At 42.3% G+C, this 26,213-nt stretch overlaps 1 protein-coding gene across 3 annotated transcripts in view; it reads left to right on the top strand.

Moving 5' to 3' along the window:
* The window catches only part of LOC140729194 (coiled-coil domain-containing protein 171-like), a 417,526-nt gene that overhangs the window by 130,013 nt on the left and 261,300 nt on the right, over positions 1-26,213 (top strand). For all 3 annotated transcript variants that reach the window (XM_073048682.1, XM_073048685.1, XM_073048684.1), the window contains exons 15-16: positions 10,280-10,468; positions 24,921-25,419. In XM_073048682.1, coding sequence (XP_072904783.1) covers positions 10,280-10,468; positions 24,921-25,419 — 688 coding nt within the window. The remainder of the gene's footprint in view (positions 1-10,279; positions 10,469-24,920; positions 25,420-26,213) is intronic.

Raw genomic sequence — 26,213 nt, 5'->3', positions numbered from 1 at the left:
TGACAGGAACACACAAACTCTACTCTCGAAATTTCACTTTTGAAGGCTTTCCACTTACCGAGTACACCTTTTCCAGAAAGCAACCTGTACCAGTCTACACTTACCAGATCCTTTCTGATACCATTAAAATTGGTCTTTCTCCAGTTTCGAATCTCAACCCAAGGACCAGATCTGTCCTTTTCCATAATTACCTTAAAACTAATGGCATTATGATCACCAGATGCATAGTGTTCCTCCCCTAAACAAACTTCTGTCCCAGTCCCTAATAGGAGCTAAAGTGTTGCCCACTCTCATTGGGACTTCAAAGTACTGATTAAGGAAACTTTCCTGTACATATTTGTCAAGCTCTGTCCTAATTAGTTCTTTTATAGTATGGGAGTTCCAATCAATAAATGGAAAGTTAAAATCACTGACTATCGCAACCTTCTGTTTCTTGCAACAGTCTGCGATTTCTCTACACATTTGCTCCTCTAAATCCTGCAGATTGTTGGGTGGTCTGTAATATAATCCTTTAATGTGGTCATACCTTTCTTATTCCTCAGTTCTACCTATAAACCCTCAATAGATGAGCTTTCCAGTCGGTTCTGACTGAGCACTGCTGTGATAACTTCCCCGACTAGTAATGCCACCCCTCTCCCTTTAATCCCTCCCATTCTATCGCATCTAAAACAACGGAACCCTGGAACATTGAGCTGCTAGTTCTGCCCCACCTGCAACCAATTCTCATTAATGTCTGAACTATCATAAATCCACATGCTGATCCATGCGCTAAGCTCATCTGCCTTTCCTACAATGCTCCTTGCATTGAAATATATGCAGCTCAGTAAATTAGTCCCACCATGCTCGACCTTTCGATCCCTGACTTTGTATGTAGGCTTAACAATATCTTTCTCTACAACTAGTCCACTATCTATAGTGGTGCTCTGGTTCCCATCCCTCCTGCAACTCTCGTCTAGTTGCCCCTCACATCTCCTTTGTACTTACTCCCTCTCGCCTTAAATGCACGTCCTCTGGTATTTCAACCCTAGGAAGAAGATACTGTTTCTGTATGCTATCTGTGCCTCTCATGGTCTTATAAACGTCTGTCAGATCTCCCCTCAGCCTCTGCCGCTCCAGAGAAAGTAACCCACATTTGTCCAACCTCTCATGATAGTACATGCCCTCTAATTCAGGCAACAATCCTCTTCCAGATCCTGATATCCTTCTTATAATAGAGTGACCAGAACTGTTTGCATTACTCCAGTTGCAGCCTAACTAGAATTTTATAAAGCTGCAACATAACTTCCTGACTTTTGAACTCAGTGCTTCGACTAATAAAAGCAAGCATGCCGGATGCCTTTTTAACCACCCTATCAACCTCATTCACTGCATGCCAGAATACAGATCATTTTATTACATTGTGGCGACCCACTTTCTGCGCAGGTGAACCGGCTCACAAATAGCCAGCGCGCAGGGAGAGACTTTGGTAATGCACCTCTGACGTCATTTCCGCCCGGAGAGGGCAGACGCTAGGGATTAAATGCCAGCGCCGCGAAGTTTGAATAAACTAGTCTCGAAACGACTTACCGACTGCGCGTCGTTATTTCAGTGCTGTGTGTAGCACATCGCTACATTGGTGACCCCGATGGTCCAAATGGGATTTGGACCAAAGATGACCGACTCTTCATCTGTTCACGCAGTTTCACTAAAACTGCCGACTTTCTGGACGCTGCGACCACGCGTGTGGTTTAGCCAAGCAGAAGCCCAGTTCCAGATTCGGCAGATATCCTCTGATTCCACGCGTTACTACCACGTGGTGAGCGCCCTTGACCAGGAGACAGCCGCCCATGTTGCGGATTTCATACAGTCGCCCCCGGAAGAAGGCAAATATGAAGCATTCAAAGCACTGCTCATTGGAACCTTTGGCTTCTCACGGCGTGAGCGAGGTGCCCGCCTGCTTCACCTGGACGGTTTGGGAGGCAGACTGCCGTCAGCATTGATGAACGAGATGCTGTCCCTGGCTGACGGACACAAGCCCTGCCTCATGTTCGAGCAAGTGTTCCTAGAGCAACTGCCTGAGAACATACATCTGCTGCTGGCCAACGCAGATTTCAGCGACCCCCGGAAGGTGGCGGCCCGGGCAGACGTGCTGTGGAAAGCCAAGAGGGAGAGCGTGGCATCTGTCAGTCAGATTACCAGGCCACGCGCCCAACAGCGGACCAGACCAGGCCCGGCAGGGGGGCGCACACAACACAGAGGCAGGAGTGAGGAGGCCAGCGAACATTGGTGTTTCTACCACCAGCAGTGGGGCACAAAAACCCGCCGTTGTCGCCCGCCCTGCAAGGGCCAGGGCCAGCTGCCGCTAATGACTATGGCGGCTGGCCGCCAGGACAGCCTCTTGTACGTCTGGGACAAACAGTCGGAATGACGCTTCTTGGTCGACACCGGAGCGGAGATCAGTGTCTTGCCCCCGACGGGGTACGACACCCGCAACAGGAAGCCAGGACCCACCCTGAGGGCCGCAAATGGCAGCACGATATGGACCTACGGCACCCCCACAGTGTAGCTGCAGTTCGGCGCCAGCCAGTTCACGTAGGACTTCACACTGGCCGTGGTGGCCCAACCACTCTTGGGGGCGGACTTCTTGCGAGCTCACAGCCTGCTGGTCGACTTGCAAGGGAAAAGACTGGTACATGCCGAGACTTTCCAGACGTTCTCCCTGGGTGAAGCCAAGTTGCCGGCCCCACACCTGGACTCCATCACGCTGTTGGACAACGAATTCACCAGAATCCTGGCGGACTTTCCATCAATTCTGGCACCGCAGTTCACAGCAGCCATGCCCAGACACGGGGTACAGCACCACATCCCAACCCAGGGACCACCCCTCCACGCCCGTGCACGAAGGCTCCCCCCAGAAAAGCTCCGCCTGGCGAAGGAGGAGTTCAAGAGGATGGAGGAATTGGGGATCATACGGAGGTCCGACAGCCCATGGGCCTCCCCCCTGCACATGGTGCCTAAAGCAGCCGGGGGTTGGAGACCATACGGCGACTACTGCAGACTGAACGAGGCTACAACTCCAGACCTCTACCCCATGCCGCACATACAGGACTTTGCAGCAAACCTGCATGGGGCAAGAATCTTTTCCAAAGTAGACCTCGTCCGGGGATACCATCAAATCCCGGTGCACCCTGAAGACATCCCCAAAACAGCACTCATCACCCCATTCGGCCTGTTCGAGTTCCTCTGAATGCTGTTCAACCTGTAGAATGCTGCACAGACGTTCCAGCGGCTAATGGACACGGTGGGACGAGACCTGGACTTTGCGTTCATCTATTTGGACGACATCCTTATAGTCAGCAGTTGTCGTCAGGAGCATCTGTCCCACCTCCGCCAGCTCTACTCCCGCCTGAGTGATTTCGGCCTCACGATCAACCCGGCCAAATGCCAGTTCAGTCTCGATGCCATCGACTTCCTGGGCCACAGGATTACCAAAGACGGGGCAACACCTCTGCCCGCCAAGGTAGACGTGATCCGCCACTTTGCCCGGCCCAACATGGTCAAAGGCCTGCAGGAGTTCGTTGGTATGGTGAACTTCTACCACCGTTTCCTCCCCTCAGCAGCCTGTATCATGCGCCCTTTGTAAACCCTGATGTCGGGTAAAGGCAAGGACATTACTTGGGATGAGGAGGCTGCGGCCGCTTTCATTAAAGCCAAGGAAGCCTTGGCAGATGCCACAATGCTGGTGCACCCCAGAACGGACATTCCGACCGCACTCACGGTGGACGCATCCGACACAGCAGTCGGTGGGGGTGCTGGAGCAACTCATCGAGGGGCTCTGGCAACCCCTGGCATTCTTCAGCAAGCACCTACGGCCACCCGAAATCAAGTACAGTGCTTTCGACTGGGAGCTGTTGGCACTGTATCTGGCAATCCGGCATTTCAGGTACTTCTTAGAAGGCAGGCCGTTCGCCGCATTCACGGACCACAAACCGTTGACCTTCATGTTCACGAAGGTGTCAGATCCCTGGTTGGCTCGCTAGCAGTGACATCTGTCCTACATATCCGAGTACACGACGGACATCCAGCATGTCTCGGGAAAGGACAACTTCGTGGCAGACGCACTCTCCAGACCAGCTGTCCAGGCCCTGTCCCTGGGGGTGGACTATGCAGCACTGGCGGAGGCACAGCAGGCAGACGACGAGATGCCCAGCTACAGGACCGCAGTCTCAGGTTTGCAGCTGCAAGACTTTCTCGTAGGCCCAGGTGAGAGGACCCTCCTGTGCGACATGGCTACCAGCCAACCTCGCCCCATCGTCCCGGCAGCCTGGAGGCGGCAAGTTTTCGACTCCATACACGGTTTGGCGCACCCATCTATCAGGACAACCGTCCGGCTGGTCTCCAGCAAATTCGCGTGGCATGGACTTCGCAAGCAGGTCAGTGAATGGGCCAGAACGTGCGCGCAGTGCCAAACAGCCAAGGTGCAGCGGCACACTAAAGCCCCGCCGCAGCAGTTCGAACCCACCCACCGGAGGTTCGACCACATTCATGTGGATATCGTGGGCCCCCACCAGTGTCCCGAGGAGCGCGGTACCTCCTAACTATGGTAGACCGGTTCACGAGGTGGCCAGAGGCGGTCCCGCTCACCGACACATCTGCTGATTCCTGCGCCCGAGCACTGATCGCAACCTGGGTAGCACGCTTCGGGGTACCGGCCCACATTACCTCCGACAGAGGCGCCCAGTTCACCTCCAGCCTGTGGTCGGCTGTGGCCAGCCTGTTGGGAACGCAGCTACACCACACTACTGCCTACCACCCACAGTCGAACGGACTAGTGGAACGCTTCCACCATCACTTGAAATCGGCTCTCATGGCCCGCCTGAGAGGACCTAACTGGGTGGACGAGCTTCCCTGGGTCCTGCTTAGAATTTGCACAGCGCCCAAAGAGGATCTGCACACCTCGTCGGCTGAGTTGCTGTATGGCGCACTCCTGGCCGTCCCGGGAGAGTTCATACCAGCCCCAAGGGGGCAAGAGGAAGAACCCGCAGCAGTCCTGGACAGGCTACGCGAAAGGCTCGGCAACCTGGCCCCCGTACTGACTTCACAGCACAGACGGACCCCGACCCATGTACCCAAAGACCTGCAGAACTGTAAGTTTGTGTTTGTATGATGGGGCGGACACCGGACACCGCTACAGTGGCCATACGTGGGGCCGTTCAAGGTGATCAACAACAACGGGTCCACATACATTCTGGACATTGGGGGGAAAGAGGAGGTTTTCACGGTGGACCGACTCAAACCAGCCCATGTGGACTTGGCGCAGCCGGTCGAGGTTCAGGCACCGCGGCGCAGAGGCAGACCTCCCAAACAGAGGCTGATCCAGACTGTGGACATTGTGGGGGGGGGGGGGGGGGGTTATGTGGCGACCCACTTTCTGCGCAGGCAAACCAGCTCACAAATAGCCAGCGCGTGGGGGGAGACTTTGGTAATGCACCTCTGATGTCATTTCCGCCCAGAGAGGGCGGGCACTAGGGATTAAATGCCAGCGCCGCGAAGCTTGAATAAACTAGTCTCGAAACGACTTACCCACTGCGTGTCGTTATTTCAGCGCTGTGTGTAGCACATCGCTACAACATTTGTTCATTGAGGTAGTATGAGGGAAACCAATCACAGAATGAAGAATGTAGTGTTACCGGTACAGGGACAGTGCAGTGTAGCAGACAACAAGGTGTGAGGCTCTGACTAGGCAGATTGTGAAGTCGAGTCCATTATTTCATACAACACCCACATATGTACATGTCCCTGTTTGTGAACACTGTTTGTAACCTTATTTAATTTTATTGTCTGGTTTCACTTTTTCTGTTGAAGTTTGTAAGTTTACACTTCTCTGTATTCAGTTTCATTCCCTCCTCATCCCAGGATGATACTGAATGACTACAGAACTTGAAGGAGGGATGTGATTGAATAGCCAAAGCTTGTAACCCTTGTTCCTCTTTGGGACCAATGACCTAAAGGGTGATATCCTTAGGAGCTAGTAAAGAGGTTAAGAAGCAGGGCCTTGAAGATAATATCTGGGTTACGACCAATGAGTATACAAGTAGGTAGAGAAAACAGATTAGCATGTGCTGGAGAGCAAGTGTACAAAGGAGGGTTTCAATTTTGTGAGGAACTGTGACCATTTCTTAGAGAAACGGGACCTTTACAAGCCAGATAGATTGCATCTCAACAGGACTGTGGCTTCATGGGGATTTTTGCATGTGCTGTTAAAGAGGTTTAAATTAGCTAGTCAAGTGGTTGGGAGTCTTGTGCTATAATCAGAGAAAAGCAAAGCTCAAAAAAGAAGTTCTGAAGTTCAAGGAAGGGGGATATTCATGAAGGAAAAGACAATATTGTAAGGTAATATCTGCAAGAGTATATTGGAGATGATCAGAGTGTACAAGCAGTTTAGATAGGTAGATGCAAGTAGAGTAGATAGTCAGGGTCTTATACCCATGCTAGGAGGATTTAGAACTAGAAAGCTTGATTCTCTGATTATGTAGCTGCAAAGACAGCATAGCAGAGAGGAATCAAGGATAGAATCAGTTTTGTTAATGCTAAGAAACAGCAGAAGGGAAATTAAGTTGCTGCATGCATTCCAATGGCCACTAATGGGAGGGAAAATATAGAAGAGCAAATAAAGGAGGTTATAGTGAATTGCAAACACTGTAGGGTAGTTGTAATAGGAGGCTTTTTCCTAATGTAAGCCAGGGTATTAATAGTGTTCTGAACAGAAAGGAAGAAGAATTTCTAAAATGTGTCCAGTATAATTTTGAGAGCAGTATGCTTCTAGTACAACAAGGAAGGTGACATTGTTGATGCTGTTCCAGGGAATAAAGTAGTTAATTAATACAATAACAGGCCCTTCCACCTCAATGAGTCTGTGCACTCCAATTATATCTATGTAACCAATTAATCTACTAACCCGTACATCTTTGGAATGTGGAAGGAAATCAGAACATCCAGAGAAAACCCACGTGTGTCACAGGGAGAACATGCAAACTGCAGCAGCAACACTCACATCTACTGTGCTAAAGTGCTTTGAGAGGTTGGTCATGACTACAACTAACTGCTGCCTGGGCAAGAACCTGAAACGTTTGCAATTCACCTACTGCTGGAACAGGTCTATAGCCGAAGCAAACTTGCCGAGTTTCCCCTTTGCTTTGGAGCACCTAGACAACAACAAAACATATGTCACTGATTACGACTTAGTGTTCAATACAATCATCCCCTTAGTATTAATCACCAAACTTCAAAACCTGGTCTTTTATACCTCCCTCTGCAAGTGGATCCTTCATTTCCTTAATGGGAGACCACTGTCAATTGGATCAGCAATAGCGTCACCTCCTCACTGATAATCAACAGGCACACATCAAGGATGTGTGTTTAGCCCAGTACTCTACTTGCTCTACTCTCATGCTTGTATGGATAGGCACAGCTCAAACACCATCTATAAATTCACTGTTGTCATCACTGTTGATGGCTGAATCTCAGATGGCAGTGAGGAAGGATACAATGGTGAGGTAGAGTGGTGTCACAACAACAAACTTCCACTCAGCATCAGTAGCACCAAAGAACTGATTGTAGACTTCAGGAACAGAAATTTGGAAAAACGCACAATAGTCCTCATTGAGGAGTCAGCAATGAGCAGCTTCAAGTTCCTGGGTGTCAACATCTCAGAGGATCTGTCCTGGGCCCAACGTATTCAAAGTCAAAGTAAAAAATTATTATCAGAGTCCATACATGTCACCACGTGTTATCCCTGAGATGCTTTTTCTGCAGGCATTATTAGCAAATCTATAGAACAGTAACTGTAAACAGGATCAATGGACAAAAAGCTGTTGCATTGCAGATGTAAATACATAGCAATAAATAATGAGCATGAAATAACAAGATAAAATAATCCTTAAATAGTGTAGTTATCCCCTTTTGTTCAAGAGCCCGATGGTTGAGGTGTAGTGATTGTTCTTGAACTTGGTGTGAGACCTGAGGCTCTTGTACCTTCTGCCTGATGGCAGAATTGAGAAAAGAGCACAGCCTGAGTGGCATGGGTCTTTGATAATGAATGCTACTTTCCTGCACAATCACGAAGAAGGCATGCAAGTTGCTATACATTAGGATTTTAAGATCTGGTATGTCACCAAAGACTCCACCAAATTTAACATTTTATTTTATTTAGAGGTACATTAATGGAAAAGGTCCTTCTGGCCAATCAGGCCAGAACCCCTGACAGCTCCAACTTAACCCTAATCTAATCTCAGGACAATTTACAGTGACCGGTTAACCTACCTGGTATATCTTTGGACTATGGGAGGAAACTGAAGGACTCAGACAAAACCCATGCATTTCATGGAGAGGATATTGAGAGCTTCCTTACAGCAGACACCAGGATTGAACTCCAAACTCCGACACCCTGAGCTGTAATGGCATCGTGCTAACTGCTATGCTACCGTGGCGCCTGACATTTTACAGACGTACATTATGACTGGTTGCATCACAGCCACGTATGGAGGCTCCAATGCACAGGATCCTAAGAGGCTTCAGGGGGCTGTAAACTCAGCCAGCTCCATCAAAGGCACAAGCCTCCCCACCATCAAGTACATCCACACTAGGTGATGCTTTGAGAGGTCAGCATCCATCATTAGAGACAGGTTTAATATCACGGTATACGTCGTGAAATTTGTTGTCTTTGCAGCAGCAGAACAATGAAATACATAATAAGAGAAAAAATTAAATATGGTATATTAAATAGTTAAGTAAGTAGTGTGAAAATAGAAATAATGAAATATAGCCGCTGTCATGCCTTCTTTGTATCTGCATAGATGTGTTGGGTCCAGGATAGATCCTAAGAGATAGTGACACCCAACAACTTGCAATTGCTCTCTCTTTCCACTTCTGATTCCTCTTTGAGGACTGGTGCCTGTTCCCATGTCTTACCCTTTGTGAAGTTCATAGTCAGTGATTTGGTTTTACTGACATTGAGCGAAAGGTTGTTGCACTCAACTAGCTGAAAGATCGTGCTCCCTGACGCCCCCTTGTCACCGTCTGAAATTCTGCCAACAATAAATGTATCATCAGCAAATTTATAGATGGCATTTGATCTGGTCCTGGTAACATTCATGGGTATAGAGAGAGTAGAGCAATGGGCAATGCACACATCCTCGAGGATCCAGTGTTGATCGTCTATGAGGTGGAGATGTTATTTACAATCCGCATAGATTGTGGTCTTCTGATTAAGAGGTCGAGGATACAGTTGCAGAGGGGGAAACAGAGGCCCAGGGTCTGTAGGTTTTCAATCAGAACTGTACGAATGATTGTGTTAAACGCTGAGCTGTAGTCAATAAACAACATCCTGATAAAGGTATAGCTATTGTCCATGTGACCCAAGGCCGAGTGGAGAGCCAATGAAATTGCATCCACTGTAGATCTATTGTGGCGATAGGCAAATGCAGTGGGTCCAGGTCCTCACTTAGGCTGGAGTTGATACTGGTGATGACCAACCTATCAAAGCACCTCAGCGCAGTAGACGTGAGTGCAGAATACAAACAGGTTGGTGGAATGAGAGCAGATGGACCTGGGGGTATAAGTCTACACGACATTGGAGTTTATCAGTAAATACATATGGAATAAACCCTATAAAATACTGGATATGGCCTCAGCAGATTTGGTTGTCAGTTGCAGTTTCTTTAAATGAAGAATTTAACCATCTTGGCATTCACACTTAAATGTATGTGCAATGTGTTGAAGTTTTGTTCTTTATCTATATAAAAGTAATAGTTCATTTCAAAGGCATTGCTTTTTAAACTTAAAGTGCAAAATTATGTAGTGAAACAAATTCATAACTTGTTTCACTCATTGAATTAGTTGGGGTCTAATTTAGTTAACTGTTCTATTACGAATCCTATAAATTGCAATGATTAGAATATTACAGTGCACACAAGATTTAAAAAAATATTCTTTAACTTGTTAATCTTGACAGCAGATATTATGCAAATGTATTTTGATTATTGGCCTTTGTAGAAATCTTTGTGTTTATGTCAAAGCTAGCTAGAATATTTATTGCTAATGGTTAACGCTGGTTCAAATTTGATAGGGGAATTTAATTATCTTACATGAGATTACAGTCATTAAACTTAATGTATAATGTATGTTTCTTTCTATTAAGTTTATGGATTGAAATCATAACATCAGACTTCTTGCACTGTACTATATATATTTCTAACCCAATCCAATCACAATTCCACAATTGTAATTACGGATTTTGCAGGAGTCATATTTGGAGCGTATCTGTCGGAATAAGGAAGAAGCAATACAGCAGCTTCAGCAAAACCAAGAAGCTACCTTCAATAAACTAACTGAACAAATGAAGGAACGAGAGGCTAGCTGGCAAAAACAGAAGAATGAAATGGAGCGGCATTATTCTGTACTCCTTGGGGAGGTTCATTCAAGGGCACAGGTACTGAATTGACTTTGCAGATGAGTAACAGCTGCTTCAGTTCTCCTTAATTTATTTTCTAGCATTGTGAGCATATGTTTACATTCAAGGTCAAAATTAACGAAAAGTTCTACAAATAACGAAATTATTCTCAACTCTCCATAGTATTGAGAATGTTTATCCCATTCTCTACTTCTGCAAAAAGCTTATCTCGATTTCCGGCAAAATGATTTTTATGCAGGTAGAAATCACTGTTAAAGGGCAGAATGTTTCATCCAGTTAACTTTCCATTTTGACTGACAAACTGGGGATGGGAGATTTGGAGTTCATAAGGGCTCATCCAGTTTTTTCTAGCTCAAGTCACAAATCAGATTATGTCTGTAGTGTAGTGTACTGAAGTCCATCTCCCACCCCCCATCCTCATCACATTCTACAGGGGTTATATTGAGAGCATCCTGAGCAGCTGCATCACTGCCTGGTTCGGAAATTGCACTAACTCGGATCACAAGACCATGCAGCGGATAGTGAGGTCAGCTAAGAAGATCATCGGGGTCTCTCTTCCTGCTATCACGGACATTTACACTACACGCTGCATCTGCAAAGGAAACAGCAATATGAAGGACCCCATGCTCCCCTCATACAATCTCTTCTTCCTCCTGCCGTCTGGGAAAAGGCTCCGAAGCATTCGGGCTCTCACAGCCAGACTATATAACAGTTTCTTCCCCCAAGCTATCAGACTCCTCAATACTCGAAGCCTGGACTGACACCTTGCCCTACTGTCCTGTTTATTATTTATTGTAATGCCTGCACTGTTTTTGTGCACTTTATGCAGTCCAGTGTCAGTCTGTGGTCTAGTGTAGCTTTCTCTGTGTTGTTTTTTTTATGTAGTTCAGTCTAGTTTTTTGTACTGTGTCATGTAACACCATGGTCCTGAAAAACGTTGTCTCATTTTTACTATGCACTGTACCAGCAGTTATGGTGGAAATGGCAATAAAAGTTGACTTGACTTGACTTGAATAGCTGCAATACTGCTACTGAACTAGTAAACTGAACACAAGAACATAAGAAATAGGAGAAGGAAATGACCACTTCAGCCTGCTCAGCCTGTTTTCCTAACAACATATTCAGATATAATTGATACCTGTTTTGAATAAATCCATGGCTGACTCTTAACAGCTCTATAGGTGGACAGTTCCAAAGAATCATCATCCTCTGAGTGAAGAGATCGCATAGCCACAGAGATACAGCGTGGAAACAGGCCATCCAGCTGATTGAATATGCACTATCAACCACCCATTTTACACTAATCTTACATTAATCCCATTTTTATTCTTCCCATTTTCTCTAACTTCCCCCTGATGCTACCACTCACAACAACACACTGCACAGTAGGAACAACTTGCAATGGCCAATTAACTAGCATGTCAATGGGATGAGGGAAGAACTGGAGTACCCAGAGGAAACCTACATGGTCACGGGGCAAACTTGTAAATGTCCTGCAGACAACATTCAAGGTCAGGTTTGAACCCACGTTTCTGAAATTAAGAGGCAGTGGCTCTACTACCTGTGCCACTGTGCTCCCCTTCCATCTCAATACTGCTTCAAGTTTCATCTTGTTACTAAATGATTCACTTTCTCTTTCATTTATAATAATTCTTGCTTATCAGTTCTTATATGTTTTTAATGCCATTCATTATAATACTATGGAAGTATGGTAGCATATTCAGTGACTTAATGTGCATTTTTCAACTTGTGGACAAAATTGAGTTAAAGTTGTTTAAAAACAGAACCAGTTCTTGACCCAGAGATGGTTTATGTTAATTTTCAATTACTTTTGTCCAGGCCACCTAAGTCAATTTGAACATAAACATTTCCCATTCTCTCGCCACTTAAAAAGAACTCGGTGTTTCTCTTATTTTCTATGAAAATGGATAATCTGACAATTCTCTACATTAAACACCATCTGTCATGTTGTTCCCCACTCACTACTACTCAGATTCCCACTTACTTTTGGCATCAACAAATATGGAAAACTATATTCTGTTATTGATCTAGTCATTATAATTCCATTAATTCCAAGATCATTATAGAAAAGAATAGGACTGGTCCTTGGGATAAGATTTTAAACTAGAGAAAGGCCAATTTTGATGGCATCATAAGGGATCTGGCAGGATCTGGAACTGGTAGCTTTCATGCAAAGGGATGCTTTGTATATGGGAGGCATTCAAAAGTGAAATATTGAGAGTACAGAATTTACATGTTCCTGTTAGAATAAAAATCATGCCTAACAGGATTAAGGAGTCTTGGTTGTCAAGGGTATTGATGCCCTGGTAAAGGAAAATGAAGGATATGTATATTAGGTAGAGGCAGAAAGGATGAAATGAGGCATTTGAGAGGTATACAAAACGTAAGAGAAATATCCGGAGGGTTAAAAAAGGATTTGAAGTTTCTCAGGCAGACAAGGTGGAAAAGAATTCAAAGGGCTTCTGTAGAAGTATAAGCAAAAGGGTAGCAAGGGACAAAATTGGTCCTCTTGAAGATCAACGTGGTTATTTATGCATGGAGCTGAAGCAGATGGGAGAGATCTTAAATGATTTTTTTTTGCACATGATTTATTTTTGCATCTGTATTTACTTGCGGGACAAACAGAGTCTGTAAATCTGAGCAAAAAGAGTAGTGAGGTCATGGACCCTATCCAGATTATGGAAGGGGAGCTGCTTGCTGACTTGAATTAGGGTGGATCAATCCCCAGAGCCTGACAAGGTGTCTCCTCGGTCCTTATAGAAGGCCAGTGGAGAAGTCACAGGAGCCCTGGCAGAGGTATTTAAAATGACCTTATCCACAGGATAGCTAAAACACTAGAAATTCTGCAGATGCTGGAAATCCAAGCAACATACACAAAATGCCAGGCAGCAGCTATGGAAAAGAGTAAACTGTTGATGTTTCTGGTCAAGGACCTTCATCAGGACTGGGGGAAAAAAAGATGAGAAGATAGAGCAATAAGGTGGGGGGAGGGGCAGAAGAAGTACAAGGTGGTAGGTGATGGGTGAAACCGGGAGGGGAGGGGTGAAGTAAAGAGCAGGGATGTAAAGGGATAAGGGCTGGAGAAGAGGGAATCTGATGGGGGAAGGTAGAAGACAGTGGAAGAAAGGGAAGGAGGAGCTCCAGGCCATTGTCACGTGCACCACCACTGACCTATATTAACTCTGGGGATCTCTCATCCATTGCCACCAATCTCATGTTTCCTTTCCCCACATCTCTCATTTCTAACCTACCCAAGATCCACAAACTTGCCTGTCCAGGTAGACCCATTGTTTCTGCTTGTTCCTGCCCCATTGAACTTATATCTGCATACCTTGACTGTTTTACCTTCCCTGGTTCAGTCCCTTCCTACCTACATCCATGACACTTCACACTCTCTGCATCTTTTTAATCCCTGGCCCCGATCCTCTCATTTTCACTGTGGATGTCCAGTCCCTATACACCTCCATCCCCCATCAGGAGGGCCTTAAAGCCTCTGCTCCTTTCTAGATAACAGACCCAACCTGTTCCCTGCCACCACCACTCTCATCTGTCTGGCAGAACTGATCCTCACTCAATAATTTCTCCTCCAACTCTTCCCATTTCCTTAAAACCATAGGTGTAGCCATGAGCGCTCGCATGAGTCCCAGCTATGTCTACATTTTTGTTGGCTAAGTGGAACTATGTTCCAAGCCTACTCAGTATCACACCCTGACTTTTCCTATGCCACATTGATGACTGAATTGGTGCTGCTTCCTGCACCCATGCTGAGCTCATCGAATTTGCTTCCAACTTCCACCCTGCCCTCAAATTTACCTGGTTCATTTCTGACACCTCCCTCCCTTTTCTCAGACTTCTTTGTCTTTATCTCTGGAGACAGTTGATCTACTGATACCTTTTATAAACTCACTGATTCCCACAGCTACCTGGACTATACCTCTTTCCACCCTGTCACTTGTAAAAATGCCACCCCCTTCTCTCAGTTCCTCCATCTCCACCGCATCTGCTCTCAGGATGAAGCTTTTCATTCCAGAACTAGTGAGATGTTCTTCTTCAAAGGAAGGGGCTTTCCTACCTCCACCATCAATATTGCCCTCATTCACATCTCTTCCATTTTGTGCATGTCTGCCCTCACCTCATCCTCCTGCCACTCCACCAGGGATAGGATTCGTCTTGTCCTTACCTACCATCCCACTAGCCTCTGTGTCCAGCACATAATTCTCTGTAACTTCCACTATCTTCATTGGCATCACTCCCTCCCTCCCCCCCACTTTCTGCTTCACTCCACGAGTTCCTTGTCCTTTCATCCCTCCCAAATGATCTCCTTCCTAGTACTTCTCCTTGCAAGCGGAACAAGTGCCATTCCTGCCCCTACATCTCCTCCCTTACTACCATTCAGGCCCCAAATAGTCCTTCTAGTTGAGGCAACATGTCACCTGTCAATCTGTTGAAGTTATCTACTGTATTCAATGCTCCTGGTGTGGCCTCCTGTATATTGGTGAGACCCGATGTAGTTTGGGAGACTGATTCGTTGAGCATCTATTCTCCGTCCGCCTGAAAAACCAGAATCTCCTGGTGGTCACCCATTTCAATTCTACTTCCCATTCCGACATGTCAGTTTATGGTCTCCTCTACTGCTGCGATGAGGCCACAGTCAAGTTATATTCCATCCGGCTAGCCTCAAATCTGATGGCATGAACATTGATTTCTTGAACTTCCAGTAATTGCCCCCTCCCATGCCTCACCATTCCCATTTCCCTCTCTCACTTAATCTCCTTCCCTGCCCATCACCTCCCTCTAGTGCTTCTCGACCCTGTTCTACCAGATTCTCCTTTCTCCAGCCTTTTATCTCTTTCACCAATAAACCTCAGCTCTTCACTTCACTGTTCTCCTGGTTTCACCTATCACCTTGTACTTCTTCCTCTCCTCGTCCAACATTATTGCTCTGTCTGCTCGCTCTTATTTCCCATCCTGATGAAAGGTCTCGGCCTGAAACATTGACTGTTTACTCTTTTCCATAGATGCTACCTGGCGAACTAAGCTCCTCTAGCATTTTGTGTGTGTTGGAGGATAGCTAATGTTGTTCTTTTGTTTATGAAAGACTCTAAGAATCAGGCAAGAAATTATAGGCTGGTGAGTCTGATATCAGTCATGGGTAAATTATTGAAGGTATCATTATCATAAATGACAGGATACATAAATATTTGGATAGATAACACCTGATTAGGGATGGACATCAAGTTTTTGTGCGTGGTAGATCACGTCTAACCAATCTTACAGAGCTTTTTGAGGACCTGGGAGTACAGATGCATAATTCCTTGAAAGTGTCATCGGACGTAGCTGGGGCCATAGAGAGAGCTGTTGGCACATAAAGCAGGGCATTGACTATTGGGAGTTCGGATATGTTGTCCAAAATGTTGGTGAGGCCAAATTTAGAGTATTGTGTTCTGTTCTAGTCACCTACCTACAGGAAAGATATCAATAAGCTTGAAAGAGTGTGGAGAAAATTTACATAGATGTTGCTGGGACATGAGAACCCGAGTTACAGTGAAAGGTTGAACAGTTTAGGATAGGGTGAGACCAGTTGAGAAGTCATTGGTTTAAGGTGAAAGGTGAAATATTTAAGTGGAATCCCAGGGTAACTACTTCACTGAGGGGTTGTTGGTAAGTGTGGAACAAGCTGCCAGTGGAAATGGTAGATGCGGTTCAGTTGAGATGTTTGGGATTCTCCACCTTGTAGCTTATGGAGTAGGTCGCATTCCTAGCGGCTCTCTCTCTTTTAATATATTTTATATCCCTTTTAGTTTTGATGAATTACTACTTCTACTGAAGGATTTATTAATTTTACTGAAGGATTCACAACTTAATTACAATGGCTGAAAAAAGTCGTTCTGGTATTGAATTGCGTAGCGGCAAGACTTTCCCTGAAATGGAGCAAACGGAACAAACCAAGAAAACGGAGGAACCTGTTACACTAGCAGGAATATTTTCTTCAATACAAGACATGAAGTCGGAATTCGGATCTCTTAATATTAAAATTGATAAGCTGGCCGGTTCAAACGTGAAGCTCGAAAAAGCTATTTCTACGATTCAAGACTCTCTGGAAAACTTGGACTCTCAACTTCAAACACTTCAGCAGACTACAACCCGAATCGAGACTGAGCATGATCTATTCAAGCAAACTATTGAAGATCAAGGAATGAAGATATCTTCAATGGAAAAGAAAATTAATGAAATTACCTCGGAACTATCTAAAACGAAGAAAAGAATGGTTGATTTAGATAGTAGAGGGCGTCGGAAGAATCTGCGTATTCTGGGACTGCCTGAAAATACTGAAGCTGGCGACCTGTTAAAATTCTTTTCAGATATGCTGTACTCACTTTTCAATGAGACCCTCGAAACTAGCCCCTTAATTGACAGAGCTCACAGAATTCCATTTTTTCGGCGTTCAGCTGAATTACGTCCTTGAGCAGTTGTACTTTCTTTGCATTATTATACGACTAAAGAAGCTATTATTCGAGAAGCCGGAAAGAAACAGAAATTATTCTTCAATTCAACACAAATTCGTATAGTCGAAGATTATCCACCCGAAATCTTTGCCAAAAGGAAGAAATATCGAGAAGTTATGAGTGAAATGTATAAATTAAATTTAAATCCCTCCCTTCGCTTTCCAGCAAAGCTGATAATTTTTCCTGAAAAATCTCAATCATTGAGAATCTACTCTGCTCAGGAGGGATGGGGGTATATTATAAACCTTAAAGTTAAGCCTACTGAATAAAATATTAAAGTTACTCCGATTACTCAATAGGCAATTTTGAAGTATCTGCTGTATGAGTTGTTTATGGAGCTTTTGAGTTAAGTACATGTTATACCTTTTCATTCTCTGGTATGGGACGTGGTCGATTTAATTTCTTCTTTATCTTATTAATAATTAGTACATATATAACTGTCTTGTACGGAACCTTTATAGTATTGTACTTCAGTGGTCCGTGTAGGACCTGTTGTGTATTAACCTTCTTATTTCTTTTATTTGCTTCAATACTTATAGTTTTAGGTCTGTTATATATATACACATTTACTTTTCTTTTTCGAGAGAAAGAATATTGTTTATAACATTATTTGCCCGGATTTATTCCTTCTTTTGAATATATGTTTAAGCTACTTTAGCTGATTCTAAGATGGCTGTTGTTGATTATGTTTTTATTAATGTTAGACATAACATTATAGTAGTTGAATTCTGTTTGTGCCTTTTATTATGGCTATTTTCTGTGGGATTTTTGCTTTTTTTTATTATACAGAGCTGCAAGATGGAGAACAGGGTCAAAGATTATTAGTTAGCATGGGACCAGCCTATTGGTTCCTTCATTTCTATCTATTGGGTGGGGGGAGGGGGGAGGGGTCTATTATAGTAGGTTCTTTTCTTGATTGGGCAGTTCTTTTGATGGATTTCTTTTTCGTAAATGTGTCACTCCTTCTGATTGTACCCGCGCCTTTTGGTTTAATCTGTACTTGCGTAACATTTCTTTTATACAATATAAAACTCAATTTTAAACATGGATGTTAATAAAATCAATATAATATCTTGGAATTGGAACGGTGTCAATCATCCCATTAAGCGTAAAAGGATTTTTAAGAAATTAAAAACACTTAATGCTGGTACTATTTTTGCGCAAGAAAATCATATACGAAAACAGGATGGGAATAGATTTTTTCGCTTTTGGAAAGGGCCCTTATTTCACTCGCTGTCAGATAGTAAAACAAGAGGTGTTTCTATATTTCTTAGCCCCAAATTCCCTTTTGTACACCTTAATACTACTACTGATTCGATTGGAAGATATTTAATTGTTACTGGTTTATTATGCGAGCAAAAGGTAGCAGCTCTGGTGTGTGTATATGCACCTAATGTAGATAATTCTGATTTTTTTTAAGAAACTTTTTTCAGAGTTACCGAATCTCAATGAATATAAGCTGATCATGGGTGGTGACTTAAATTGTTGTTTAAATCTGGTGATTGACAGGTCATCAACCAATCCGTCACTTCCAAATAAAGCGGCAGCTTGTATTAACTCTTTTTTATTAGAATAAGGCCTTGTCGATATTTGGAGATATAAACACCCCAATGATAAAGATTTCTCTTTTTTCTCACACGTCCATCATAAATATTCTCGAATTGATTACTTTTTTTTAGATACACATCTGTTAAACTTTGTAGTTGAATGTGCGTATGACATCATTGCACTTTCAGATCACGTGCCTTTAAAGTTAACCCTTAAACTTTCGGATAGATTTTTGAAAATCTCACAGTGGAGATTGAACCCCATATTGTTACAGGATCCAGCTTTTGTTAATTTTATTAAGGAGCAAATTTCTATATTTTTTGAATTTAATATAACTGAAGGAATGTCAAATCTGGTTATATCGGACACCTTGAAATCTTTTCTTAGGGGCAGATAATCTCATATTCAGCAGCCTTGAGAAAGAAAACTAAAGTGGAATTGTCAGTTCTTATTAATAAAATTAAACAGATAGATAAAGCATATTCAGTTAAACCTACTGAAGATATACATGGGGAAAAATCTGCTAAACTTTTAAACTTATAGCCAAGTCTATATCCTCTATGCAATTGGGTAAAGCTCCAGGACCTGTGGTTATACGGTAGAATTTTACAAGACCTTTCATGAAATGCTTATACCACATCTTCATCAAACGTTTACCGACTCTACATGCTCTGGGAACCTTCCTAAAACTTTTTATGAAGCACTAATTTCATTGATTCCAAAAAAAGGAAAAGACCCACTGGAATGTGTATCCTATAGACCTATTTCTTTACTGAATGTAGATTTTAAAATTCTCTCTACGATTCTAGCAAATAGGCTTGAGACTATCTTGCCTAATGTTATCTCAAACAATCAAGCAGGATTTATTAAAAATAGGTATTCACATTTTAATATTCGAAGATTATTAAATATCATTTATTCCCCCTCAGCCAAAGAATCAGAATGTATTGTACCTTTGGATGCAGAGAAAGCCTTTGATAGGGTGGAGTGGCCTTATCTATTCCAGGTTTTGACGAGGTTCAATTTTGGTCCAGGATTTATTTCCTGGATTAAATTGATTTATCAGGCCCCAGTAGCTGCGGTTTTAACTAATAATCAAAAGTCTCCTTACTTTAGATTATATAGAGGTACCCGTCAGGGTTGTCCCCTCAGTCCTTTATTATTTAATTTGGCTTTAGAACCGCTTGCTATTGCTCTTAGGGATTCCAATTCTGTGCAGGGTATTAGGAGAGGGGATAAATTACATAAGGTTTCATTATACGTGGATGATTTATTAGTTTACATTTCAAATCCTAAGAAATCTATTCCTTCTATGTTATCTATATTTATGGAATTTGGTACTTTTTCTGGATATAAACTTAATTTACATAAAAGTGAATTATTTCCTATTAATAATTATTCTGATTATTATGATCAAATACCTTTTAATATTGCCAAAAACCATTTTACTTACCTTGGTATCAAAATTACAAAAAATTTTAAAGACCTTTATAGGTATAATTTCTTCCCTTTAGTTGAATATACTCAACAGGCGCTTTTTAAATGGTCACCTATGTCGATGTCATTGATTGGTCGAATAAATGCTATAAAAATGGTTATTCTACCGAAATTTTTATATATATTTCAAGCAGTTCCCTCTTTTATTCCAAAAACATTTTTTGATAAAATAGATTCTTTGATTTTATCTTATGTTTGGAATAATAAAAGCTCTAGAGTGAATAAACTTTTATTGCAAAAATCAAAAAAAGATGAAGGACTGGCTTTACCAAACTTTAGATTTTATTATTGGACAATTAATATTCGTTGTATTACTTTTTGGATTTATGATATAGACGACCAAGATCGCCCTTCATGGTTACAGTTGGAGGAAAATTCAGTAATGGGGTTTTCGTTAGCTTCTTTATTAGGAGCTTCTCTTCCATTTTCGCTCTCCAGAATAGGTAGACAAGCTCTTAACCCTATTGTTAAACATACTTTAAAAATTTGGTTTCAATTTCGTATATTTTTTGAATTAAATGATTTTTTACTTTCTAGTAATATTTATTCTAATTTCTTTTTTAAACCATCAACTTTGGATAAGGCTTTTTTAACATGGAAAATTAAGGGAATAAAAACTTTTTTAGATTTGTTTTTACAAGACTGTTTAATGTCTTTTTCACAGTTAATGGATAAATATGATATCTCCAATACACATTTTTTCAGGTATTTACAGGTTAGGAATTTCTTACATGATTTTTTACCGAATTACCCCTTGGCCTGCTCTTCAAATTTGGCTTATGTTATTTTTCAGTTTGAACCTTTTCAATAACGATTAATAGCTATCATTTATAAACAGTTAATGAATGCTTGCATGTCACCTAATGATAGGGCTCAACATACCTGGGAAGTAGAACTTCAACATTCACTTTCAGATAATCAATGGAGTAAAATTTATTATTTAGTCAATAATTCATCTTTCTGCGCATGCCATATCTTAATTCAGTTTAAGATAGTACATAGGGCCCATATGTCCAAAGATAAATTGGCGCATATTTTTCCAAATATAAGCCCTATTTCTGACAGATGTAACACAGAAATGGCTACTCTAACTCATATGTTTTGGTCATGTGTAAGTTTAAATAATTTTTGGAGGGATGTGTTTGGAATATTATCTAAAGTTATAGATATGGATGTTCAACCTAATCCACTTACAGCAATTTTTGGGATTATTCCAGAGGAAGCAAGCAAAGTGTCTGCTTCCGCCCAACATGTGATAGCTTTTTCAACTTTACTGGCTAGGACACCTATTTTGCTACATTGGAAAGAATCTAACCCGCCTACTGTTTTCTATTGGCTCTCCTCCGTTATGTCATGTCTAAGTTTGGAGAAAATTAGAAGCCGGACATTTGATACATCCTTTAATTTTGAACAAGTCTGGTGACCTTTTATTCAATATTTTCACATGATTTCATTTATTTTTATTTATTTTTCTTTATTCTCTTTGGGGAAAATCCTTATCCATGAAGGTTCGGAGCTGACTGGAAGGATGTGTTTTTTTTTCTCTTTTTTAATTTTATCCTCAATTGGACTGCCCAATCTTTCTTTTTCTTTCTTTTTTCTTTCCTTTTTTTCTTTCTTTTTTTTGTTTTTTGTTTCACTTTAGTTAGTGGGTTTTTTCCCTTATCAATAAAATTTCCAATCTTTTTTTTATGATTGTTATGAGGAGTTGTAGTTTTTTTTGACCATTGTATATATAACAGCATAATATTTTACTTATTTGATTTTGATATTATATACTTTTTGTTTTTACTATTGCTGTTTATATGCCTTTTATATTATCTACTTGTTAAACTCCTCTTCTGATTTGTATATTCTTTATTTGGAAATCAATAAAAAAGATTGAAAAATGAAAAATGAGAAGTTTGAATAGGTATATGATTGAGAGTGGTAGTATGTATGGCTCCAGTTTGGATGCAGGCAGATGGGACTAAGCAGAAGACCAGGCTGATAGGTCTATTTCTGTACTATAGTGCTCTGTGATTATGGGTCTGTGTAGATTATGAACGGTAAAGGATTTTTGTATCCAGTTTATCATTAGCCAAAACCGGGGGAGTTTAACATATTTTGGCAATGGATTGGGGCCCTAAGTTGTGGCTTCATACAGTATGAGCTGGTGGGCCTAAAGGTAGCAAGTAATATAATATGTGTATTACCTTTAAAAGATGTTGATGCCAACTGCTTCCCTATCTCCACAAATAATTTTCACCATCTTAAAGTCAAGAGTGTGATGGAATGATCTTCATAAATCTGCATGTGTGCTACACTTAAAAACCTGGGCATCACAAAGGCCAAAACAGCTCACTTGTTTGTACATAGAATAGTAGAGCATAGAAAAGGGCTCTTTGACTTACCATGTCTGCAACGACAATGAGTCTAATGTAACTAATCCCATTTGTCTGCAATGATCCTGCATCCTTCTTTTCCCTGCCTGTTCATTTGTCTGTCTGAATATTTATTGAATGTTGCTATCTTATCTTCTAGTGCTTCCCACGGCAGCAAGTCCCAGGTATCGTTGGTACATATTGGTACCAACGACATAGGTAGGAAAAGGGAGGAGGTCCTGAAAACAGACTACAGGGGGTTAGGAAGGAAGTTGAGAAGCAAAACCTCAAAAGTAGTAACCTCGGGATTACTGCCTGTGCCACGCGACAGTGATTATAAGAATGGAGTGAGGTAGAGGATAAATGTGTGGCTGAGGCATTGGAGCAGGGGGCAGGGATTTAGATTTCTGGATCATTGGGACCTCTTTTGGGGCAGGCGTAACCTGAACAAAAAGGATAGGTTGCACTTGAATCCCAGGGGGACCAATATCCTGGTGGGGAAGTTTGCTCAGGCTATTGGAGAACACTTAAAATAGAATTGATGGGGAGTGGGAACTGAACTGAAGAGACGGAGGAAAGGGCTGTTGGCTCACAAATAGAGAAAGCTTGGAGACAGTGCGAGAGAGAGGATAGGCAGGTGATAGAGAAGGGATGCGCTCAGACCGATGATTTGAGCTGTTTCTATTTTAATGCAAGAAGCATCATGAACAAAGCAGTTGAGCTTAGAGTGTGGATCAGTACTTGGAGCTATGATGTTGTGGCCATTACAGAGACTTGGATGGCTTAGGGGCAGGAATGGTTACTTGGAGTGCCAGGCTATAGATATTTCAGAAAGGACGGGGAGGGAGGCAAAACTGCTGATCAGAGATAGTGTCACGGATTCAGAAAAGGAAGAAGTCATGGAGGGGTTGTCCACTGAGTTAGAAACAGGAAGAGATCAATAACTCTACTGGCTGATTTTTATAGACCACCAAATAGTAACAGGGTCATTGAGGAGCAGATAAGGAGACTGATTCTGGAAGAGGTGTAATAACGACAAGGTTGTCATAGTGGGAGATTTTATTCCCAAATATTGATTGGCATCTCCCTTGAGCAAGGGGTTTAGATGAGGTGGGGTTTGTTAGGTGTGTTTAAGAAGGTTTCCTGACACAATATGTAGATAAGCCTACCAGAGGAGAGGCTATACTTGATCTGGTATTGAGAAATGAACCTGGGCAGCTGTCAGATCTTTCAGTGGGAGAGCATTTTGGAGATAGTGATCACAATTCTATCTCCTTTACAATAGCATTGAAGAGGAATAGGAACAGACAAGTTAGGAAAGCGTTTAATTGGAGTAAGGGGAAATATGGAGCTATCCGGCAGGAAATTGGAAGCATAAATTGGGAACAGATGTTCTCAGGGAAATGTATGGCAGAAATGTGGCAAATGTTCAGGGGATATTTGCATAGCGTTCTGCATAGGTATGTTCTGATGAGACAGGGAACGGATGGTAGGGTACAGGAATTGTGGTGTACAAACGCTGTTATAAATCTAGCCAAGAAGAAAAGAAAAGCTTATGAAAGGTTCAAAAAACTAGTTAACAATAGAGATCTAGAGCCTAACAATGAAATTAGGAGAGCCAGAAGGGGCCATAAGAAGGCCTTGACGAGCAGGATTAAGGAAAGCCCCAAGGCCTTCTACAAGTGTGTGAAGAGCAAGAGGATAAATTTTTGAGAATAGGACCAATCAAGTGTGACAGTGGAAAAGTGTGTATGGAACTGGAGGAGATAGCAGAGATACTTAATGAATACTTTGCTTCAGTATTCACTACGGAAAAGGGTCTTAGCGATTGTAGGGATGACTTACAGCGGAATGGAAAGATTAAGCATATAGACATTAAGAAAGAGGATGTGCTGGAGCTTTTGGAAATCATGTTGGATAAGTATCCAGGACCGTATGAAATTCCTTTCTGAACAATAGTATGTGATTCCCTCCTACCACAAGATGATTCAAGAAAATCACTTAGCTCCACTTTCTTGCAGACAGTAAGGGATAGGTATTAAGTGCTGGTCTGATTAGTAATACGTACTCAGATCTGATGGAGAAATAACAGAGTCATACAAGTATTGAAAGTAGTGGTAATAGAAAGATTATCTTGAACAATTAAAACATTCTTCTAGATATCCAGGGGAAAAAATGCAAGATCAGTGGTTTGTACCACTGGTTGTCAAAGTTTTTGTTCATAGGACATGAACAAAATTTTCCTCGTTTGTGGGGAGATTTTTGGCAGGAGTGCTCTATATAATTAAGCTGTTTGCTTCGATCTTGTGCGTTTTGCTATCTTCAAGTTCACTTGCTTGCAAACACTTTCTTTTTCTCCATGGATGTAACCTGATTTACTGAGTGCTACTTCCACGACTTTGATTTTCATTTACTATAATATAGGCATTATATATTGGCCACTTCTGTTATCATTTCAAGTTCCCTCAATTTTGCAATTAAAATACATAGAATAAAAATCATTACCGATGTAATTTCATATTTTTTTTTTTACAGTCCTGCTATCTTGGAGCAGAAGAAGCCAAAGAAGAAGTTTCCAGTCTGACAAAAGTCAATAATCAGTTGACACTTGAATTGTCGCATACAAAGAAACTATTGTCTCAGAAACAGAAGGAACACGTTGCTTTACATGCGGCTTGTGCTCTGATGGCAGGTGCATTGTATCCGTTATACAATAGATCCTGTGAGTTGTCTGTGCAGAAAGACTTCCTTACAGAACAAATGAACACATGTGAATATTTCAAAAATGAAATCAGGACCGTTGTCCAAATTCTTTCTCTGGAAGAGAATCCTGGCAAATCAAAGAAAAGGAAGAAACCTCAAAGAGGATTGATTCAGGTTTTCAGAAAAAGTGTTATTGCTGTAATGGCAGCCAACAGACTTCAAGCCTTTGGTCGTGGATGTAGGCCACTATTTACATGGAGTGAGGGAATAAAGAACAAACCAAGACTTGCAGTTTTCTCTGGCTGCACAACGTCCTGTGTCTCTAGATCAAGTAAGTACTGGCCTGGCCAAAATTTGAGATTGTAACTGACCTAGCTGTAAGTCACCATTTCTAACTGTCCATTCTGTCTGTTTGACTGTCCATCCGTAAGTCCGTCCTTCCGCCTGCACTCCTGCCCTTCAAGCCCTGTCGCAAGCAACCCACTGAAAGTGAAAACCCATTGAAATTAGGCAAGCAATCCTTGCCCAATTATGAGACAATTTTATAAGGACCAATTAACCTACTAACCAGTACATCTTTGGACTGTGAGAGGAAACTCACGTATTCCTTGGGGAGGGTGTACAATCTCCTTACAAAGAAGGCTGGGATTGAACTCTGAACTCTGACACCCCGAATTGTAATAGGCTGAGCTAACCGCTACGCTACTGTCGCATTTCTTCTGTGGGTTGTGCTATTTTGAAATCAAACATATTCAATAATAATTAGACAGATTTTGAAAGAACGAGAGAAGCAGATACCAAGACGTGGCAGTCACAAATGTTATTGCTCATGAAATCATAGAAATATATATCACAGGAATATGCCCTTGCAGCCCATGCTGATCATTATATCTATCTATGCCAACCTTCTTTCCCTGCATTAGGCTTGTCTCTCTACGCCCTTCCTACCGAAGAACCTGTCCAAATGCCTTTTAAATTTTGTAAGCATCTCTGCCTCTACCACCTTCGGCAGCTTATTCCAGATATTCACTACCCTCTTCAGGAAAAATGTTTTCCCCAGATCTCCTTTGAATCTCTGCTCTCTCACCTCGTCTCTTCCCTATAGTTCTAGTCTTCTCTGCCCTG

Source organism: Hemitrygon akajei, chromosome 6 (assembly GCF_048418815.1).
Source record: "Hemitrygon akajei chromosome 6, sHemAka1.3, whole genome shotgun sequence".
Taxonomy (NCBI): Eukaryota; Metazoa; Chordata; class Chondrichthyes; order Myliobatiformes; family Dasyatidae; genus Hemitrygon; species Hemitrygon akajei.
The sequence above is the reverse complement of the archived record's forward strand: the minus strand, read 5'-3'. Positions and strand labels throughout refer to the sequence as shown.